This window comes from Ruditapes philippinarum, unplaced genomic scaffold (genome assembly GCF_026571515.1).
Source record: "Ruditapes philippinarum isolate M1 unplaced genomic scaffold, ASM2657151v2 ctg1253_1_1_1_1, whole genome shotgun sequence".
Lineage (NCBI taxonomy): Eukaryota > Metazoa > Mollusca > Bivalvia > Venerida > Veneridae > Ruditapes > Ruditapes philippinarum.
Window position 1 is genome coordinate 275,450 of NW_026858769.1, and position 18,761 is coordinate 294,210.

The window sequence follows — 18,761 nt, forward strand, 5'->3', positions numbered from 1 at the left end:
CCACAATTATTTTCATTATTATTATTTTTTGCAATATATTTTTGCATATCTTCGCGTATGTTTAAAATATTGACCCTAAAAACAAATTTAAATTCAAAGATTTTACGTACACTACAAAAATATTTATGGAAATGGAAACTTGCAAGTTAAGTTCATATCAAAGTTGTCATATCAAAGTTGTACTAAAGGCGCTCTAGACCCATTATGCACTTTATAGTGTTTCATTTTGTTTCTAATTGATTAAATCTGCGTTTAATATAGCATTTTCCCGATTATCCATAAGAGTTCTTTCATTTTTATATTTTCTTTGATAAATTATTAAATTCAAACGCAGACAAACGTTTGGGCACATAATACCTCAGAAACAAATAAATTTTTAGTTCTTGAGAAAGGGCAAACATATATTTTATAATGTGTAAATAATGGTTTTAGAGAATGTTAGAGGATTATTACCTAAAGAAAGAATCGATTAATGTGAAATAATATGTCATAAAAGTAGCAAAATGTAAACAAAGTAGAATTTTGACTCCCATACAAAATACTTATACACTATAACTTTACTTATTGCTTAAGAGCAACAGATGAAAAAGAGTGTTGTTTTCAGAGGAAAAAATGATAAACTTTGAGACAAAAATTTTAATACTTGTACATAAGTCATTTTTATTTTTAAGGCCTCCCTAGAAAGCTTATTAAGTAATCTTTAATTACATACCAAATTTATGAAAATTGATTAAGAAATAAAAAAAGTTAGTAGGGGCGCCGTGTTTTCCTGGAGTGTAGGACAAAAGCCCCCCCCCCCGGACGAAAGCCCCCCTGTCTAAAAATGACAAGGTGGACAAAAGCCCCCCCCCCATGAAATTTACACATAGGACAAAAGCCCCCCCCCCATAAAAAGTAAAGGTAGGACAAAAGCCCCCCATGGTCCATCAAATTACATGTAGTGTAAATGAATTAATAAAAATGAAAACAATTTATTTTAATGTTTATTTATAATGTATATATTGAAGTGATAACAAAGTATGATAACAGATGAAATAATGCATGCATGCGATACTGATTTCATAGTTTTTCATATACACAACAAGCGTCAGAAGAGTAGTGATGTTTTATCACTTTTGTAAAGGGATCAAATTAATATCCTTAGCACTATATGTCACCTACATGTGATGTCCATACATATTTATTGAAAAAAAACATACATATACAAATATATGTTTTCTATTTGCTAATTAGATATATATATAAAAAAAAAAACAAATTGAAAAAATGCAGATATTTATACATTTACACTATGGGGGGCGCTTTTTGTCCTACCATTACTTTTTATGGGGGTGGGGGGCTTTGTTCCTATCTGGAAATTTCATGGGGGGGGGGGGCTTTTGTCCACTTTGTCATTTTTAGACAGGGGGGGGCTTTCGTCCGGGGGGGGCTTTTGTCCGTATCCGGTTTTCCTGACCGAATTTGAGAGTGTTGTTTTCAGAAGAAAAAATGAGAAACTTTGAAAAAAAATAATACTTTTACTTATGTCATATTAATTTTTATGGCATCCCTAGAAAGCTTATCAAGTAATCTTTTATTTGATACCAAATTTTTTAAAATTGGCCATAAATTATTGTATAATTGTGAATAAAAAAATAACAGGTCTTTATTAGCTTATTAATACCATGCATTTACTATAAAAGAGGAAGTGCGGTCTCTTTTAGGTGGTTTTGCTTCTTTTTGTTATTTTTTTTATTACGTTTTGATACCAGTCTACGATCCCCGCTAAAAACTGCACAACTGTCATTTCCCATCGTAATTACTAAAAAATTAATATATTTAACCTTTATTTGCATATAATTGACAGTAACTATATAGTCCATTAGTTTCTTTACATGATAATCCATTAAACAAAGGTTGCGGTTTGTCACAACCCTTCATTTGGTATGTCTGATCCAGAGGATCTGCAAGAAGGTAAACGGAAGATGGCTGACTGGGTTTTCCAGTTGAGACGAATTGGACCACCAGCTACATGTGCTAAAGTCCCAGATGCAATGAGGTACACATGGGTACAAGTTTTTAGGCACTTGTCTGAATTGCAATTTTTATAGACCTGAAAGGACTCTTTTCTGTAAGATATAGATTCCTAATCCTATAAAATTAGATTTTTTTTTTCTTACTGGCACCAAATCATCGGTCCTACTAAACACTGCTAAGGACTGCTAAGGACCGCTAAGGACTGCTAAGGAGCCACAAAGGACTACTAAAGAGGCACAAAGGACCTTCAAATACCTCCTAGGCCATTCTTATATTACATGGTATTATTTTTAGTGGAAAAAAAATTATAATTTTAAGAAAAAATATGATTTTGGTGAAAATTTTATGAGTTGTCGGACCGCTAAGGACTGCTCAGATACACAAAAAGACTGCTAGGGAGGCACAAAGGACCTTAAAATACCTGTAAGGGGCATTCTATAATACAAGGTAGTATGTTTAGTGACAAAAAATGTATTATTTTAAAGAAAAAATATCATTTTAGTGATAAAATTTATGTTTTTGAAGAGTTGTCGGACTGCTAAGGACTGCTCAGGTGCACTAACAACTGCTAGGGAGGCACAAAGGACCTTCAAATCCCTCCTAGAACATTCTTATAATATATGGTAGTAAGTTTAATAGACAAAAATGTATTATTGTAAGAAAAAAATATAATTTTGGTGATAGAATTTATGCTTTCGATGAGTTGCCGGACCGCTAAGGACTGCTCAGGTGCGAAAAGGAATGCTAGGGACCTTAAAATATTTCCTAAGGAGGCACAAAGGACCTTAAAATACCTGTAAGGGCATTCTTATAATACATGGTAGTATGTTTAATGATAAAAAATGTATGATTTTAAGGAAAAATATCATTATAGTGATAAAATTCATGTTTTTGAAGAGTTGTCGGACCGCTAAGGACTGCTCAGGTGCACTAACAACTGCTAGGGAGGCACAAAGGACCTTCAAATCCCTCCTAGAACATTCTTATAATATATGGTAGTAAGTTAATAGACAAAAAATGTATTATTGTAAGAAAAAAATATAATTTTGGTGATAGAATTTATGCTTTCGATGAGTTGCAGGACCGATAAGGACTGCTCAGGTGCGAAAAGGACTGCTAGGCAGGCACAAAGACCCGTCCAAAAGTAACAAGAACTTTCACACCAAGGAAGTGAACGTGTGTAATGATTCTGTTGGAAACAACAGACATCTTGTTCTGTCGAGCAGCACACTTTCACAACCTTTAAAGGAAATAAAAACCAATATGACTTAGATCATTGAAATAGTACTTGTGAAATCTTATTTGTATATAACTTATTTATCTCTATATTTATGTATTTGTAAATAAGTAGACATAGAAACATTAGGTCCTGCTGAGAGTGCACATTGCCTGCTGCACAGTAAATGGGCAAATTATTTCGGAACAAACAACATAATTATAATGCAGGCTTTTTATTTTAAAAATATATTGCATTTGCAATTACTTTGTTAGGTTTTCCCAAATGCCAAACTTAATTAATACATTAAATGTTCCTTAAAGTTTTTTTATAATAGCATGACTCAAAATATAGATACAGACATTTTTATACCCTAAAATTGCCCAATTTTATATGTAATGTAATACATAAGCATCTTTTTGGGGTTTTTTTTGTTGTTTTTTTTTGTTTTGTTTTTTTTGGTGATAGTGGAGTAACCACCACTATTATCTGTTTCATTTTCTTACATAGAGGATATTTGTTTGTTTTGCATGTAAGATTGAAATATAATTTCACTGAGTGAACACCAGATGCAATATTTTCAGGAGTGGCGTAGCCACGAGTGAAAATATAATAGCTGGTGTTCACGAATGAAATATATTTCAATCTTATATGTAAAACAAATAAATATTCTTTTTATTTCATGCTTTTAAAGTAATTTTAAGTATTTTTTACTGATTTTGCCGCGTAACGTCGCGCATTCTCCTTTGTGACGTCATCACATCATGACGTCACATCATCAATTTTGAAATATAGTTCTGTTAAATTCTCTAATTTTGTTACATTTTTTACATGATGTATGGTGACATCGACTTTCTTTTCCTATAGAAGCAAAATTTACGTATGATGACAATTATTTCTGCCTGTTATTCCATTTAGTTTAATTTTCTTTTCATCCGCATTCAGATATAGTCCGGCTACAGTGAAAATTATATTTTATAAATTACACTAGTGGTTTACCAGAATATAATCATCTGATATATTACAATAAAACACTGGAAAGCATGAAATAATTAATTATTTTTACATGCACATAGAAAATGTAATGACATTTCCGATGATATATATCACTTGGTATAGGTAATCCTATATATAATATATTTAAAATAAGATGTGATGAAAAAAACTAAAACACCCCCTCACCCCACATAAAGTATCCAATTGTGAAACAAATGCGCATTACGCATGACAAAACCATGTTACTGGTGCTTATTGATAGTCTAACAATGAAAATGTTACAAAAATTGCCATTTTCTCCGGCAATTATGTAACAGTTGTCTGTAACATCCATCCCTATCATCAGTATTAAATTTATATGAGCTGCGTCACGACAAAATCAACATAGTGCGTTTGTGACCAGCATGGATCCAGACCAGCCTGCGGATCCGCGCAGTCTGATCAGGATTCATGCTGTTCGCTATCAATTTCTCTACTTGTAATAGGGTTTGTAAGCGAACAGCATGGATCCTGATCAGACTGCGCGGTCGCAAAGCCATTATGTTGGTTTTGTCATGACGCGGCTCATATGGTGCTTACTTAATATCACAAAGGGAGTTTTACCCTAAATCTCCAAAGCAACCGATATTATTTTTTTCTACGAAAATTATTTACATAACATAGATTATATGTTACTCTAACCTTCAGTGGACCAACAATTTATCAACATAATATTAAAGCTTAAAATAATGAATTTCGGACACATATATAGAGGATATTGAATGAGTGTAGTTTAATACTAAATTTATTGAAAGAGTTGAATAAAATCATATTATGCGAGCCTCTGGCGAGCATAATACTGTTTTATTCAACGAGTTCAATAAATTTAGAATTGAATCTACACAAATATAATATTCTATTTATCACATATACAAAATAAGAACAGTGAACTGTTAAAATGAGTAATTCTACAATGACGCGCCCATAGTGTAACGCTATGTTTATATATAGCGCAAATGACGTCACGTCAAAGTGTTATTACACTAGTGTAATATCGTTTTTATTAAATGGCTTTATAACACTCCCGCGCCGGGGTTTATGTGATAAAAATATATATATATAAATATTTTTTTTTTAAGGAACTGAAGTGGACAGATGTAACAGAAATGAGCAAATGATTCTTTTTACAATAACACTAAACTTATCTTGTTCGATATGGAAGTAGTTAGCTTTGCAACTGTACATAGAAATATTTCACACTAAAATTAAATAGAATAATCATAACAGAATAATCTTATCAGGCTATATATTCACAGAAAACTATTAAAGTAGGATATATAGAATGTTGAAGTGACATTGTGGTTAAAATTAATCAATGGTTAAAACATAGATTCTTTAAGATCATTCTTTTTACTTCAATAAAAAACAAATCATCTATCCCAGCCCCTCATAAAACAGTGGGATAAGGATCCTAACTATATACATACAGATGGGGCTGGCACATTATTGGAAGTTAACAAGCTGTATATTGGGAGCTGTGTATTGTATATTGGGATGTGTGATATATTACAAACCAGTGGGGGTGCCAATATAGGGTGATATACTTCAAAACAGTGGGAGGGACTTTCTGTTAGAGAATGCCTATTAAGTAGGCTGTAGATCAATTAAGTCTAAGGATCTATTGAACATCATTTTTTTATTGGCCAAATATATAGTCAATGAAAAAAAAACACCAAAAAAAAAAAAAAATATATATATTTCACCACCCTGAATAAAGTATTTGTCTCCATATTCCAGCACATTGTCATATCACTTGACCAATATAATTATTATAAAAAATGGAAGAAGATCATAAGAAAAAGGATTTTAATAAATGGTTATGACCCTAGTAATGAAAAAGTGATAATAACTAGACCTATCACTGAAGGTGATTAATACCCCCACCAGCAACTTTGACTTTTTGAAAAATAAGTAGTCTGAAGAAAAATTTGAACACAAACTATCAACTGTGTACAAAGAAATATTTCAATTAATTGTAATTCCTACTGGGGTCTCTAAATAAGCTTGCTTTTCACAAAGTTTGAATACAATATCTCATTTCTAACTCTAGTTATTATCCGGAAACCATTTTTCTATTTTTAGTAACACTGTAACAGTGACCTTGACCCTAGGGGGTCCAAATGCAATACCAACCAAGGTCTTCATATTAGCTTGCTATACACCAAATTTGATTCCTAACTCAAGTTATTGTCAGAAAACCATTTTTCTATTTTTAGTAACAGTGACCTTGACCCCAGTGGGCCCAAATGCAATACCAACCCAGGTCTTCATATCAGCTTGCTATACCCCAAGTTTGATAACAATATCTCATTCCTAACTCTAGTTATTGTCCGGAGATTTTTCTATTTTTAGTAACAGTGACCTTGACCTTGACCCCAGGGGGTCCAAATGCAATACCAACCCAGGTCATTATATAAGCTTGGTATACACCAAGTTTGATAACAATATCTCATTCCTAACTTTAGTTATTGTCCGGAAACCATTAAATAACGGTGACCTTGACCTTGACCCCAGGGGGTCCAAATGCAATACCAAGCCAGGTCTTCATATAAGCTTTCTATACGCCAAGTTTGATAACAATATCTCATTCCTAACTCTAGTTATTGTCCCGAAACCATTTTTCTATTTTTAGTAATGGTGACCTTTGACCTTGACCCCAGGGGGTCCAAATGCAATACCAACCCAGGTCTTCATATAAGCTTGCTATACACCAAGTTTGATAACAATATCTCATTCCTAACTGTAGTTATTGTCCGGAAACCATTTTCTATCTATTTTAGTAACGGTGACCTTGACCTTGACCCAGGGGGTCCCAAATGCAATACCAACCGGAGTTTTCACATAAGGTTGCTATATACCAAGTTTGATTACAATACCTCATTCCAAACTCTAGTTATGGTCCGGAAACCATGATGTGGACCGACCGACCGACGGACCGACCGACGGACCGACCGACAAGCTGACTCCTATATACCCCCCCCTAAACTTCGTTTGTGGGGGTATAATTAAAATTTGTTTGTAAACAAAGTCCTAAACAAATATTTTGACTCTATAAATTTTAATGAATGACAGCTGTCCATTTATACTGAAACATTAACATAGAGAACTATCAATACTAGGAAATAATGAACTTATAATAACACTGAATCATAATAACATCTTCATATAATAATGTTACTGACATTTCACATAAATAAAAATAAAATTTCATCAATTGGTAGTAATAAATTACAACATTATAAAAGCAGATCTGTAAATTTTTTAATGAAAATTTTTATTTGTTGGTATTTACTATTTTAGTAAATAGAAATTCAAGCTTATGACAACTTATAATTTACTTCAGCCTGTATAATATCTATTAAAAACATAAATCTGATTATATCACTATATACGAGGTATGTTCAAAAAGTTCGTGGATTTTTGCTGCCATTTTTTACTTGGTTCATAAAAACACCCTTAGTGGATATGAATCGAAAGAGTGTCTTTATTTCTAAAAGTAAGATTTACTTTTATTGTTAACTTTTATTTCCTTAACGAGGTATGTGCACTTTAATAACCATGACAACGCAACATCGGCGCACGCCGAAATTTTCATATAATGTTTAAATATAAACAAATGTTAAAATAAACTGAATGATTGTTGTATGAAGTAAAATACAAGTAATCGTCTATTAATATTTAAATGACATAAATCTGAAATTTGACGTCGATTGGACGTTGAATAGCAGGTCCTTAGCGGTCCGACAACTCTTCAAAAACATGAATTTTATCACTAAAATGATATTTTTTCTTAAAATTATACATTTTTTGTCACTAAACATACTACCATGAATTATAAGAATGCCCCAACAGTTATTTTAAGGTCCTTTGTGCCTCCCTAGGAAATATTTATAGGTTTTTGTGCCTGCCTAGCAGTCCTTTTCGCACCTGAGCAGTCCTTAGCGGTCCGGCAACTCATCGAAAGCATAAATTCTATCACCAAAATTATATTTTTTCTTACAATAATACATTTTTGTCTATTAACTTACTACCATATATCATAAGAATGTTCTAGGAGGGATTTGAAGGTCCTTTGTGCCTCCCTAGCAGTTGTTAGTGCACCTGAGCAGTCCTTAGCGGTCCGACAACTCTTCAAAAACATGAATTTTATCACTATAATGATATTTTTCCTTAAAATTATACATTTTTTGTCACTAAACATACTACCATGAATTATAAGAATGCCCCAACAGTTATTTTAAGGTCCTTTGTGCCTCCCTAGGAAATATTTATAGGTCTTTGTGCCTGCCTAGCAGTCCTTTTCGCACCTGAGCAGTCCTTATCGGTCCGGCAACTCATCGAAAGCATAAATTCTATCACCAAAATTATATTTTTTCTTACAATAATACATTTTTGTCTATTAACTTACTACTATATATTATAAGAATGTTCTAGGAGGGATTTGAAGGTCCTTTGTGCCTCCCTAGCAGTTGTTAGTGCACCTGAGCAGTCCTTAGCGGTCCGACAACTCTTCAAAAACATGAATTTTATCACTATAATGATATTTTTCCTTAAAATTATACATTTTTTATCACTAAACATACTACCATGTATCATAAGAATGCCCTTACAGGTATTTTAAGGTCCTTTGTGCCTCCTTAGGAAATATTTTAAGGTCCCTAGCATTCCTTTTCGCACCTGAGCAGTCCTTAGCGGTCCGGCAACTCATCGAAAGCATAAATTCTATCACCAAAATTATATTTTTTTCTTACAATAATACATTTTTGTCTATTAACTTACTACCATATATTATAAGAATGTTCTAGGAGGGATTTGAAGGTCCTTTGTGCCTCCCTAGCAGTTGTTAGTGCACCTGAGCAGTCCTTAGCAGTCCGACAACTCTTCAAAAACATAAATTTTATCACTAAAATGATATTTTTTCTTAAAATAATACATTTTTTGTCACTAAACATACTACCTTGTATTATAAGAATGCCCTTACAGGTATTTTAAGGTCCTTTGTGCCTCCCTAGCAGTCTTTTGTGTATCTGAGCAGTCCTTAGCGGTCCGACAACTCATAAAATTTTCACCAAAATCATATTTTTTCTTAAAATTATAATTTTTTTTCCACTAAAAATAATACCATGTAATATAAGAATGGCCTAGGAGGTATTTGAAGGTCCTTTGTGCCTCTTTAGTAGTCCTTTGTGGCTCCTTAGCAGTCCTTAGCAGTCCTTAGCGGTCCTTGGCAGTCCTTAGCAGTGTTTAGTAGGACCCCCAAATCATAGCATAGTTTCATTGATGAAATAATTACAAATTAGGTAGGCTTGGCATTAAACAGACCCTGCAACAATGTTGTCTGGGAAACATTCAAAAAAGGGACCGGTCAACTCTGCCTGAATTAAACTTATAGTTACTGATAATAAGATCAATGCATTGTTTATCTATTTTTATCAAGCGTTTAAGATTATATTCGTAACTTGTTGGGGACCAACCAAAACCAAATAACTGTCAAACGCTGACGACCCTATAAATGGGTAAAGAGTCAACTAGGCATGCAGAGTTGTCATTAAGAGGCGGCAGGAGGCCAAAATGCCTGTCTCAAATGCATTATGGGCCGCCTCAAAATTAAGAAAACACTCTTTGTTATGCATGATAAAGACAGAAATGACCGCCTCAAGTTCAAAACAAACCTTCTGCAAAAAATGTTAATGACAACCCTGGGCATGGGTCAACTCAGCACACGTCAACTCGGCACACTTTTAAAAAAACGTGTTAAACTTTTCTGATTACTTGCATGTTATCAAGGTAAGCTGTTTTAAATGAAAAATAAGAGATATCTGTTATATTATTATATAATTGTACATTGTACTTCTGCCGATTAAAGAATATTAAGAAGAAATATGTTATGTTTATTCTAATTTCTTGCAGATTTGTTAAAAATTCATATAATAGTTAATACAAATGTGTTTCCTTTGATACTTTTTGTTTGTAAAGAAATCCCCGATAAAATACGAAATGATAACGGGTTTACTTATTATATTAAGCTTCTAAATAGTTGCAGGTGGGGCCATCCTTAAAAAAATGTTCGTTTGCAGTAACGCGACCGACTCACAAAATTTGCCCCCACTCAAAAAATTTTTTCATGGTCTGGATAAATTTTTTTTTTTAATCAGAAAATTATGCCTTGTGCTTTGTTTTCATTCTTTTAAAGGTTAATGGAAGAAATTAAATGTAGGTCTTATTAAATTAGTATTCAGTTATCAATTTATTAATTGTTACCAGATTATCAAGGCATATATTGTCCAGCATTTTGACATTCCATGTTTATTTGGGAGTACAGTTCAAAAAAAAAAAAACAAAAAAAAAAAAAAAAAAAAAAAATCGACCTACCTACCCACCTTGAAAATTCTGGGTCAGGTTACTGCAAACAAACATTTTTTTAAGGATGGCCTGGTCATAAATAAATATTGAATGATTTCATCAATCACCTGATTAAATTGGTACCCTTAATATACATGTGGTAATTAATTGGTAATAATAACAGTCCTTTAATTAGCTTAAATTATTTGTAATAAAACAAACCAATATATTCATAAATTGAAAAGTGGGCCTAGTTGACCCGTGCCGAGTTGGTATATAGGGTGGAGCTAACTCGGGGGAGACGAGTACGATTTAGGGCCGAGCTGACCCTTGATTCCTAAAAATGCCTGATTTAGTTTTATTTCTGTTGTTCAATCGGTGGCATTTTTATCAACACTAAATGCATGTTTCTTCCATAATTAAGTAATTGAATTTATTTAAACTTGTGTAAATTTTAATATTTTGAGTCCTCTTTCATTTTCAAGAATGTTGAATGACATTTGGACATCAGTGTAATAGCTGACCTCTTATATTAGATAATCATTGTAAGAGTAAACCATAGACTATTCAAAACTTCATACAAGTTCATTGCTACTGAAATATGTTAAAAAAATTAAAGCACCCAATCTTTTATGTGGATTAAATCAATGTCTAGTACATATCTGTCTGGTCCGACACATACTATAGTGTTGATTTAGGTAATTTTGATACCTGTCTTGACGGGCCTCAGATAAAAGTGAAACATAATCAGAAATAAACAAACTAGTTTGCTAGTTAAGAGAAGCAGGGTTCCCTCTGGGTCAAAATTAGTTTGCGCCACCAAATTCGCCAATCAGAAAAAGTTGGAGCCAATGGCTCCAAAGTTGGAGCCAATAATTCTGCAAGGGAGACATGCCTATCTTTGCTAAGATTTGCTAGCAGTTATATATCATTATGATTACAAACACATATTTATAATATTTCATTTTATTACAGCTGCACATGTTTTTTTATCTAAAATATAGACATATTATTATGTGGTTTTCAAATTCCATTTAAATAAATACACATAACAACATAAATGTAATCAAAAACATCATGTTAAGTTAGTCATGGGAGGCCCTGTTTTCCACCGTTTTGCCAGTATAGCAGTTCTTCTCACAGGCTGGACTGAGCAAAGATCTTTCCGAGCTTCTACCAGACAATCGGGTGATCTACAGATACAAAATAATAAAAAAACAACATTACTATAAATTGACTTCATCTAAAAATCAATGAGAACATAAAAATGAAATAAATACTAAGTATTTTTAACAATGAAAAATATTGTTTATTTTAATAGGGTTTGCATGTGAATAGACACTTCAGCACTTTACATTCAGATATGAAAATATTAACATTGCAGTAAACAGTGGCTTTAGATCAATCATTAGTGAAATTATTCTTTTAATTGTCATCCGATTTAATATTCAAACTGTAATTATTTTTAATCAGTTGACGAGTCAACTTACCTAAAGTTCAATGTTTGTCAACATAACAGACGATCTTTCACTTCTCTGTTCGCTACTAACACCTGTTGACCACACATGTTATTATCAGTGCTCCAAGTCAGAGAATGAAAGACGTAAATTGTTCCAATTAACACATTGACACTTTCATCTTCACATGTTCCCGAAGTGTCACACAATTGATGACATAATTGATTATACGGTACCCGATTATACAGTTTGATAAACAAACTAATAGTGCGTGACCTTTCACATTTGGGCCGCTTATGTAATTGACGCGGCCGCTTATGTCATTTAAGTGTACTAGTTGTCGGATGCTTTTATCTTACGTTGGTGCCAGTTAAATTCGCCAATTAAAGATTTTATGCGCCAGAATTAATATTTTGTCGCATTTGGCGCCATTGGCGAGCGACAGCGGGAACCCTGGGAGAAGCTATGTTTAGTTGGGAGAAGAACCTAGATGTACTGTGTCAAATTTTCAGATTTCTAGCTTTAAGATTATGAAATCTGTACAGAAAAATGTTCAAAAAGTGTCCAGTTGATGTCCAATTTATGGTATACCTTCACATCCTTATTATTCATCTGTGTTCTATGTACTTTAGTCAGTTGAGAAAACTTTTGTTTGTCTTTGAAAAAGACAGTTCTAACACTTAAGTATGTAACAACTTTTTTCTCAAATTGTGTAATTTTCATTTCTCGAAATCTTTTGATACAAGTTAAAATTGTATTTTTGTTTCAGATTGAATTTGGGACTAACAAAAGTTGGTAGAGGCCAGCACAATGATTATTACCTGGACTCCGCCGTCCTCAAAAATTTCATTTCACGATCTCATGTTGAAATATTCGGCAAACAGAATGAAAATGGCGAAATTGAGTTCATACTGACAGATAAAGGCTTGAACGGAACTTTTATAAATGATATAAGGGTAAGAAGAACAGAAGTTGTCTTGTGTGTTGTACAGAATGCAGACTTGCAAAGAAACGAAGCTGTTGAGAACTCATAAATTGGCCACTGCTTCATGCTTTCTAGTTATTCTGTTCGATTTATCTTAACCCATTCACTAATCAGTTAAATGTACTATTGCAGCTCAAAATTTTTGTGATGATCAAGCATTTTGTCTTCTTTCTGTCCCATTCTCGCAAGGACACAAAACATTCTGTCTATAGAATTTAATATACAGGACTTGTGCTCTTGATAATGGAAAGTCAGATTATTTGTTAAGCTCAGTTAAAGTAAAGTAAAGTAAAATTTAAGTCTTAATTTTTGTTATGTTGAAGTTTTAAAATTTAACCCTGTTTACGCCTTCATAAGTGTTTCAAAATGATGAAGATCTTCAAGTATTAAGAATAGAATTATGACAGAAGTAAAATGTAAATGTACATGTATGTAATAGTTTAATGAAAACATCAGGGCTCATCCGGAAGGGCGATTCAGGCGAAAACTTCGCCGTGTATATTTCCATTTCGCTCTCACAATTGATCAAAGAGAAGTCAACATCGCCGATAAAATCTTAATTCCCAAAGAATAATTACTTGGCGATGTAAAGAGCAGAGATTGTATACGCCCATATGACGACTGCTAATTATCATTATCCAATCAGAGCGTCGCTTTATACTACCCTTCTACCTGTATGCAAAGCGATAGACCGCCTACTCTAAACAGTAAATAATGAGAGCATCGGCCCGAAACGGGTATAATTGTGTGACAGTTTTGCGAGTTTAATACGGGATTTGGCGATAATTATAGATTGTTTTTTCCCGATCATCTAAACACGTGCAAATCTTCCCTAATTGATATACACGCGGTGTTTAACCCGAGTAAAGGCGATCTGCAATGGGTTTTTCACGGCTATCACAAAACTGTTAGTCAATTAAAAATAATCAATTTCATTAATGATCAGCGACCGGATTAAAAACTTAATCATAGTTTTGAATGATTTCAGTCTGTTAACATAAATTAGTTAACATAAATTAAAAAATTGTTATGTCGCTCACGTCATGGCTACAGGGCGAAATGCCCAAACCTAGAAGTAAAAGAAAGTTACTGATTCTGACGCAAAAATTTAAGAAAGCCAATTCGCAAAAATCTTACGATTGGTATGTTGAAGACAGTGAGAGTGTTTGGCATTGTTATCTTTGTAGAAATGCCAAATTTGACACAGCTTACGCACGTGGGCACGACATCCCGGAAAAACTACGAATCATGATTGGCATGCTACATATCGATCGTATATCATGTGTACATGTATATATCGGAAAGACGTGTTCTTATTGTTTCAATATATATATTTGTTTTAATGTCATAAATATGACGCTCAGATTAAGATTTATCAATATTGTAAATTTCAAAAAGCATTATTTATAAAGATATTACGAGTTTAACATTTCATGAAAATAAAGGGAGGTAATTAGAAATTTATTTTCTATAATTTCTCAGTCAAATTTTTCAATAAGAAATGAATGTATTTAATTTTAGTGATCAAATATAATGTGCACAAATGTTTGCAGTACATATTTTACATATTCTTCGATGTTTGAAAATTGTTTTATAAGCATAACTATATGTAGATAAATATGACATTACAACATGCAAGATCATATAAGAATTTTCTGTAATCAGAACAGAATAGGCAGATTTTGTTTGAAACTTTATCTTCTATTAAAAGTGAGGAAAGTAAAAATATGAAATTAATTTATTCATCAAATTTTTTCTTACACATTATTATCAATAAATCTACATGAAAATATATAAACAAATATGTAGAGAAAGCTTATAAATTAGCTGATAAATAGTTTAATTGTGTTTATATTATAGTTAAGGATGTATAGCCATGCATGTTAATGCATACACATTGGGCTGTTTCCCTTCTCCCTATTTTTCGCGAGGAAGTCACTTCTCCCTAAAATTTCCCCCCAGGATGAGCCCTGAACATTATTTAAGATTTGTTTCTTTTCCCTAAATTGTTAAGTTTTGATTAATTTTGCATGTCTTGTTTTTTTCAGACACACAAAACTTGCACATTAGAAATTGGCGATAAAATAACGTTCGGCCACACTAATGGATACAAGATACAGCCAGGCAGCTATGCGGAGCAACCACAGTCAGAATTTCAATTTGTGGTAAATATCAACTTAATCTGCGAAGTGACAGAAGTAGCTTAAAGGCCCATTTTGCCTCAGAAATGCTATCATTTTTATTTCTCAAAAACTTTCTAATTTTGGTATCTTGATTTACAGTTTCCAAAAAGATACTCATTTGCCACAGAGATGAACTTCTTTTTGCTCTGTTGGCAATGAGTATAATCATAGTAAATGAGTTTTTTGTAAGGAAATCAACATACTACTGTGATTACATTTGCTTCCTTTATGACACAAAACTGCACATTCAACACCAACTTTCTTCAGTTGTTAAACTTCTAATGTGCCCTAAATCCATTATTAAAACATTATTTTACACATGTTTGACATTTCTTAAAACATCATTGGAGTCCGTTATTGGGGTCAGCAACTATTCTCTTTATTATAAGTGACAAGTCCAATGCTCAGGGTTGGCACAGGTCTTGAAAAGTGCTTGATGCTGATCTGTGTCTTAAAAATTACTTGATTGTGAGGGTGTCCTTGAAAAAGTGCTTAATTTTGAAATGAGATACAATTATGTAACAAAATGTTAGTAAGTATGAAATGAAGACGGGATGTGTTTTACTTCCTCAATTTTTTTTGGGTAGATATGTAGGTATACAAGGTCATTGCTTTTTACATTACCTTTTGTTTACAAGTATAAAGAAAAATTGGTAAACTTTGAAAACTAAAGTTAAGATATATAACTTCCTGTTTAAAGTTGCTTCATGTTTACTGATTGGGAATAAGATAAAAGGATGTTTGAAGTGGCCATTGCCGAGCACTGATGGGTATACATGAAGATAAATAGTTGGTATGGGAGATGGTGAAAGTGTTCTGAGGAGCAATGAAAGTGGAAACACCCACAAGGAAAATACAGCCTTCATAATGAATGTGATAAGATGTCTAAAGAGTACAATTTGCTTTTTGTAATGTTTGCTTTAAACTTGATTGTTTACAGGAATATTTATCGCGGGACTTGTCCTTGAAAATGCAAAATTGGCCTTAAAAAGCACTTGAAAGTGCTTGAATTAAGTTGACAGATTTATGTTTGAATGACTTAATGGTTAGATTCAGGAAGCTGAATACAAAGTGGTTGAAAATTAATAAACAACATCATGTTTCATCACTGTCATGCATAAAGGAATACAATTAAAGAAGTAAAGCAAAAATGTGTTTAAAAGCAGTTTTATCTTTAATTTATGATATTTTTTAAAGGAACTCCACTCCGGTCCAAAAGCCAAAATACATAATATTTGAATTTCATACATAACTAAGCTGAGGCACTAAAACATACAAATATGAAAAATATAATTAAGAAATATACTCAGAAATAAATTTAAAATTGTATTTTTATGCTATTCTTGATCCGATTGGATCAATTTTGGGTCATTTTTTTCACAAAATAATTATTCTGGAGAAACTGAGTGAACAATCTGAAATTTTGCATACAAGTAATTGGTCTATATCCACATCAAATGAAACATTAATCTCAAAAAATTATTTCCAGTTCTAGAGAAAGAAAACCACAGAAAGAGTATTCCTATTGTATTAAAATAATATTTCATTTCATTTCCAGTTCGAAAAAATACCAAGGAAATCAAAAACCTCGGAGATGTTTTCAGAGTCACTGTCATCACCAAACACAACTCCGGTAGAGGAGAGTTCAAATCCACCAGATCTCAAAAAGGACGCGACAATAGTGTCCGAAAGACTATTTAAAAACAGTGACATTCAATCGAATGTAGAACAGTCTCCCGAAAAAAGTGCAAAATCGAAATCTCCTCATAAAGGTCGCACCCGGAAAGATTCGAGTTCCCATTCTGACAATGACCTTGACTTTGTTTCTAAAAATAGCTCATATCAAAAAGGCCGACGTGGTTCAGGTAAGCATAACTCTGAAAGTTCTGGTAAATCTCCAATAAGTGATTCAGTGAGTGACTCTAAACGTAAAGTGTCAACGGGAGGAAGTAAGGATGTATTTTCAGAAACATTGCCAGCTGAAATTGAGGACGTAGTTAATAGTGATGACGATGATGATGAAATAGAAGAAGAAGTTGAGGAGGAGGAGGAAGAAGAAGAAGAAGAAGTGGTGGTTAAGAAGAAAAGAGGAGTTAGAAAAGGAAAAACAAGGTAATATGATGAAGGGTTATACCAGGGCTCGAATTTAACACTCGCAAACTCGCAAAATGCTAGTTGAAAAATGATTTTGCGAGTTAGATTTATGACTACTCGCAATTTTTTGCGAGTTGAAGAAAAAACGGAATACGCTCGTTAGGAAAATCCGAAATATAAATGGGGCGTAATATTCGCAGGTAGCCGAGTTATAAACTATGCGCGCACTTGCTGTCTGGTTTACATTTTCGATACCTTAACCTCGCTTAAAAAAGTACACCAATTTAAACCAGTCCAAATGTCATTTTGTCCGTGTAAATCAAGCGTGATCGGAATAAAATGTCTAAACGAAAAATAACGAACTTCTTCCCACTTACTAAAGCAAATGTGTCTTCCGATAACAATACTCTTGAGTACAGAAAATGATTCACAGTCTATCAAAAGAAAGACAATCAGGCCTTCAGTTAAAACAGTTAAAAATGGGAGAAAGAACTGCACGTCAGTCTGACGTACGAACTCGATGACGATGGAAATGTTGCCAAAATATTTTTCGCCGATTGTTGTGTGCATAATCCAGACCTGACATCATCGGTATGGCGACAATATTGCATTATTATTTTTTTACATGTAGATTGACATTTGATAAGAATCCCTGTCCCCTAAATCAAGTTTTTGAGTAGAAAGTTACGTTGCTGATTCGTACCCCAGGCTGTTCGGACTAAATTACAATTTTAATTTTGTTATTCTCTATATCTAGCAACAACTTTGTCTTTCAGCACATCAAATAATTAAACTTAAAATTGAAGTATTATAATTTTTTTCATGCCCAATTTCATGATTAAGTCAGCTGTCACAAAATATGTTTAAACCTTTTGCAATTTTAATTTTGTTATTCTCAATATCCAGCAACAACTTTGTCTTTTTAACTAAGTACTGTCAATTTATGTGTTACACTACAACATTTATTAATAAAAACATTTTCAATAAAATTCATAATTATGATACATAATTGTAACAACAATGAATTAATTATTATGGTACATGATAATTTAAACAATTAATGAATGTACACAAAAGTTTAAACAATTTTGGAATTAAAAAATCATTGTCTTAAAAAGTGCTAGTTGAATTCAGTTTTTGCTAGTTAAAAATTTGTCCACTAGCAAAAAATTGCTAGTGGCCAAAAAAGTTAAATTCGAGCCCTGTTATACTATATATCATTATGATGTAACGCATTAATTCCTAACCTGTTTCATGCTAAAATCTAATTATCAGATAAGGGTATTACAATAAAAATTTCACCACAACATGTTTGTTAACAAAAGAGCACATGTCAATGTTTGTGGTTAAATCTATTGTTATTCAATGAATAGGTCAAGAGTAGGGATCTGTTACTTATATTATCGTGGTTTGGTTGGTAAGGTCAATACTGT

At 32.8% G+C, this 18,761-nt stretch overlaps 1 protein-coding gene across 1 annotated transcript in view; it reads left to right on the forward strand.

Annotated features, from left to right (window-relative positions):
- The first annotated feature begins 1,749 nt into the window (after nt 1-1,749).
- Nucleotides 1,750-18,761, forward strand: part of LOC132754234 (uncharacterized protein C01G6.5-like) — a 28,234-nt gene continuing 11,222 nt past the window's right edge. Inside the window, exons 1-4 of the mRNA XM_060744852.1 lie at nt 1,750-2,038; nt 12,836-13,022; nt 15,100-15,216; nt 16,793-17,346. Of these exons, the coding sequence (XP_060600835.1) occupies nt 1,926-2,038; nt 12,836-13,022; nt 15,100-15,216; nt 16,793-17,346 (971 nt within the window). The 5' untranslated portion in view covers nt 1,750-1,925. The remainder of the gene's footprint in view (nt 2,039-12,835; nt 13,023-15,099; nt 15,217-16,792; nt 17,347-18,761) is intronic.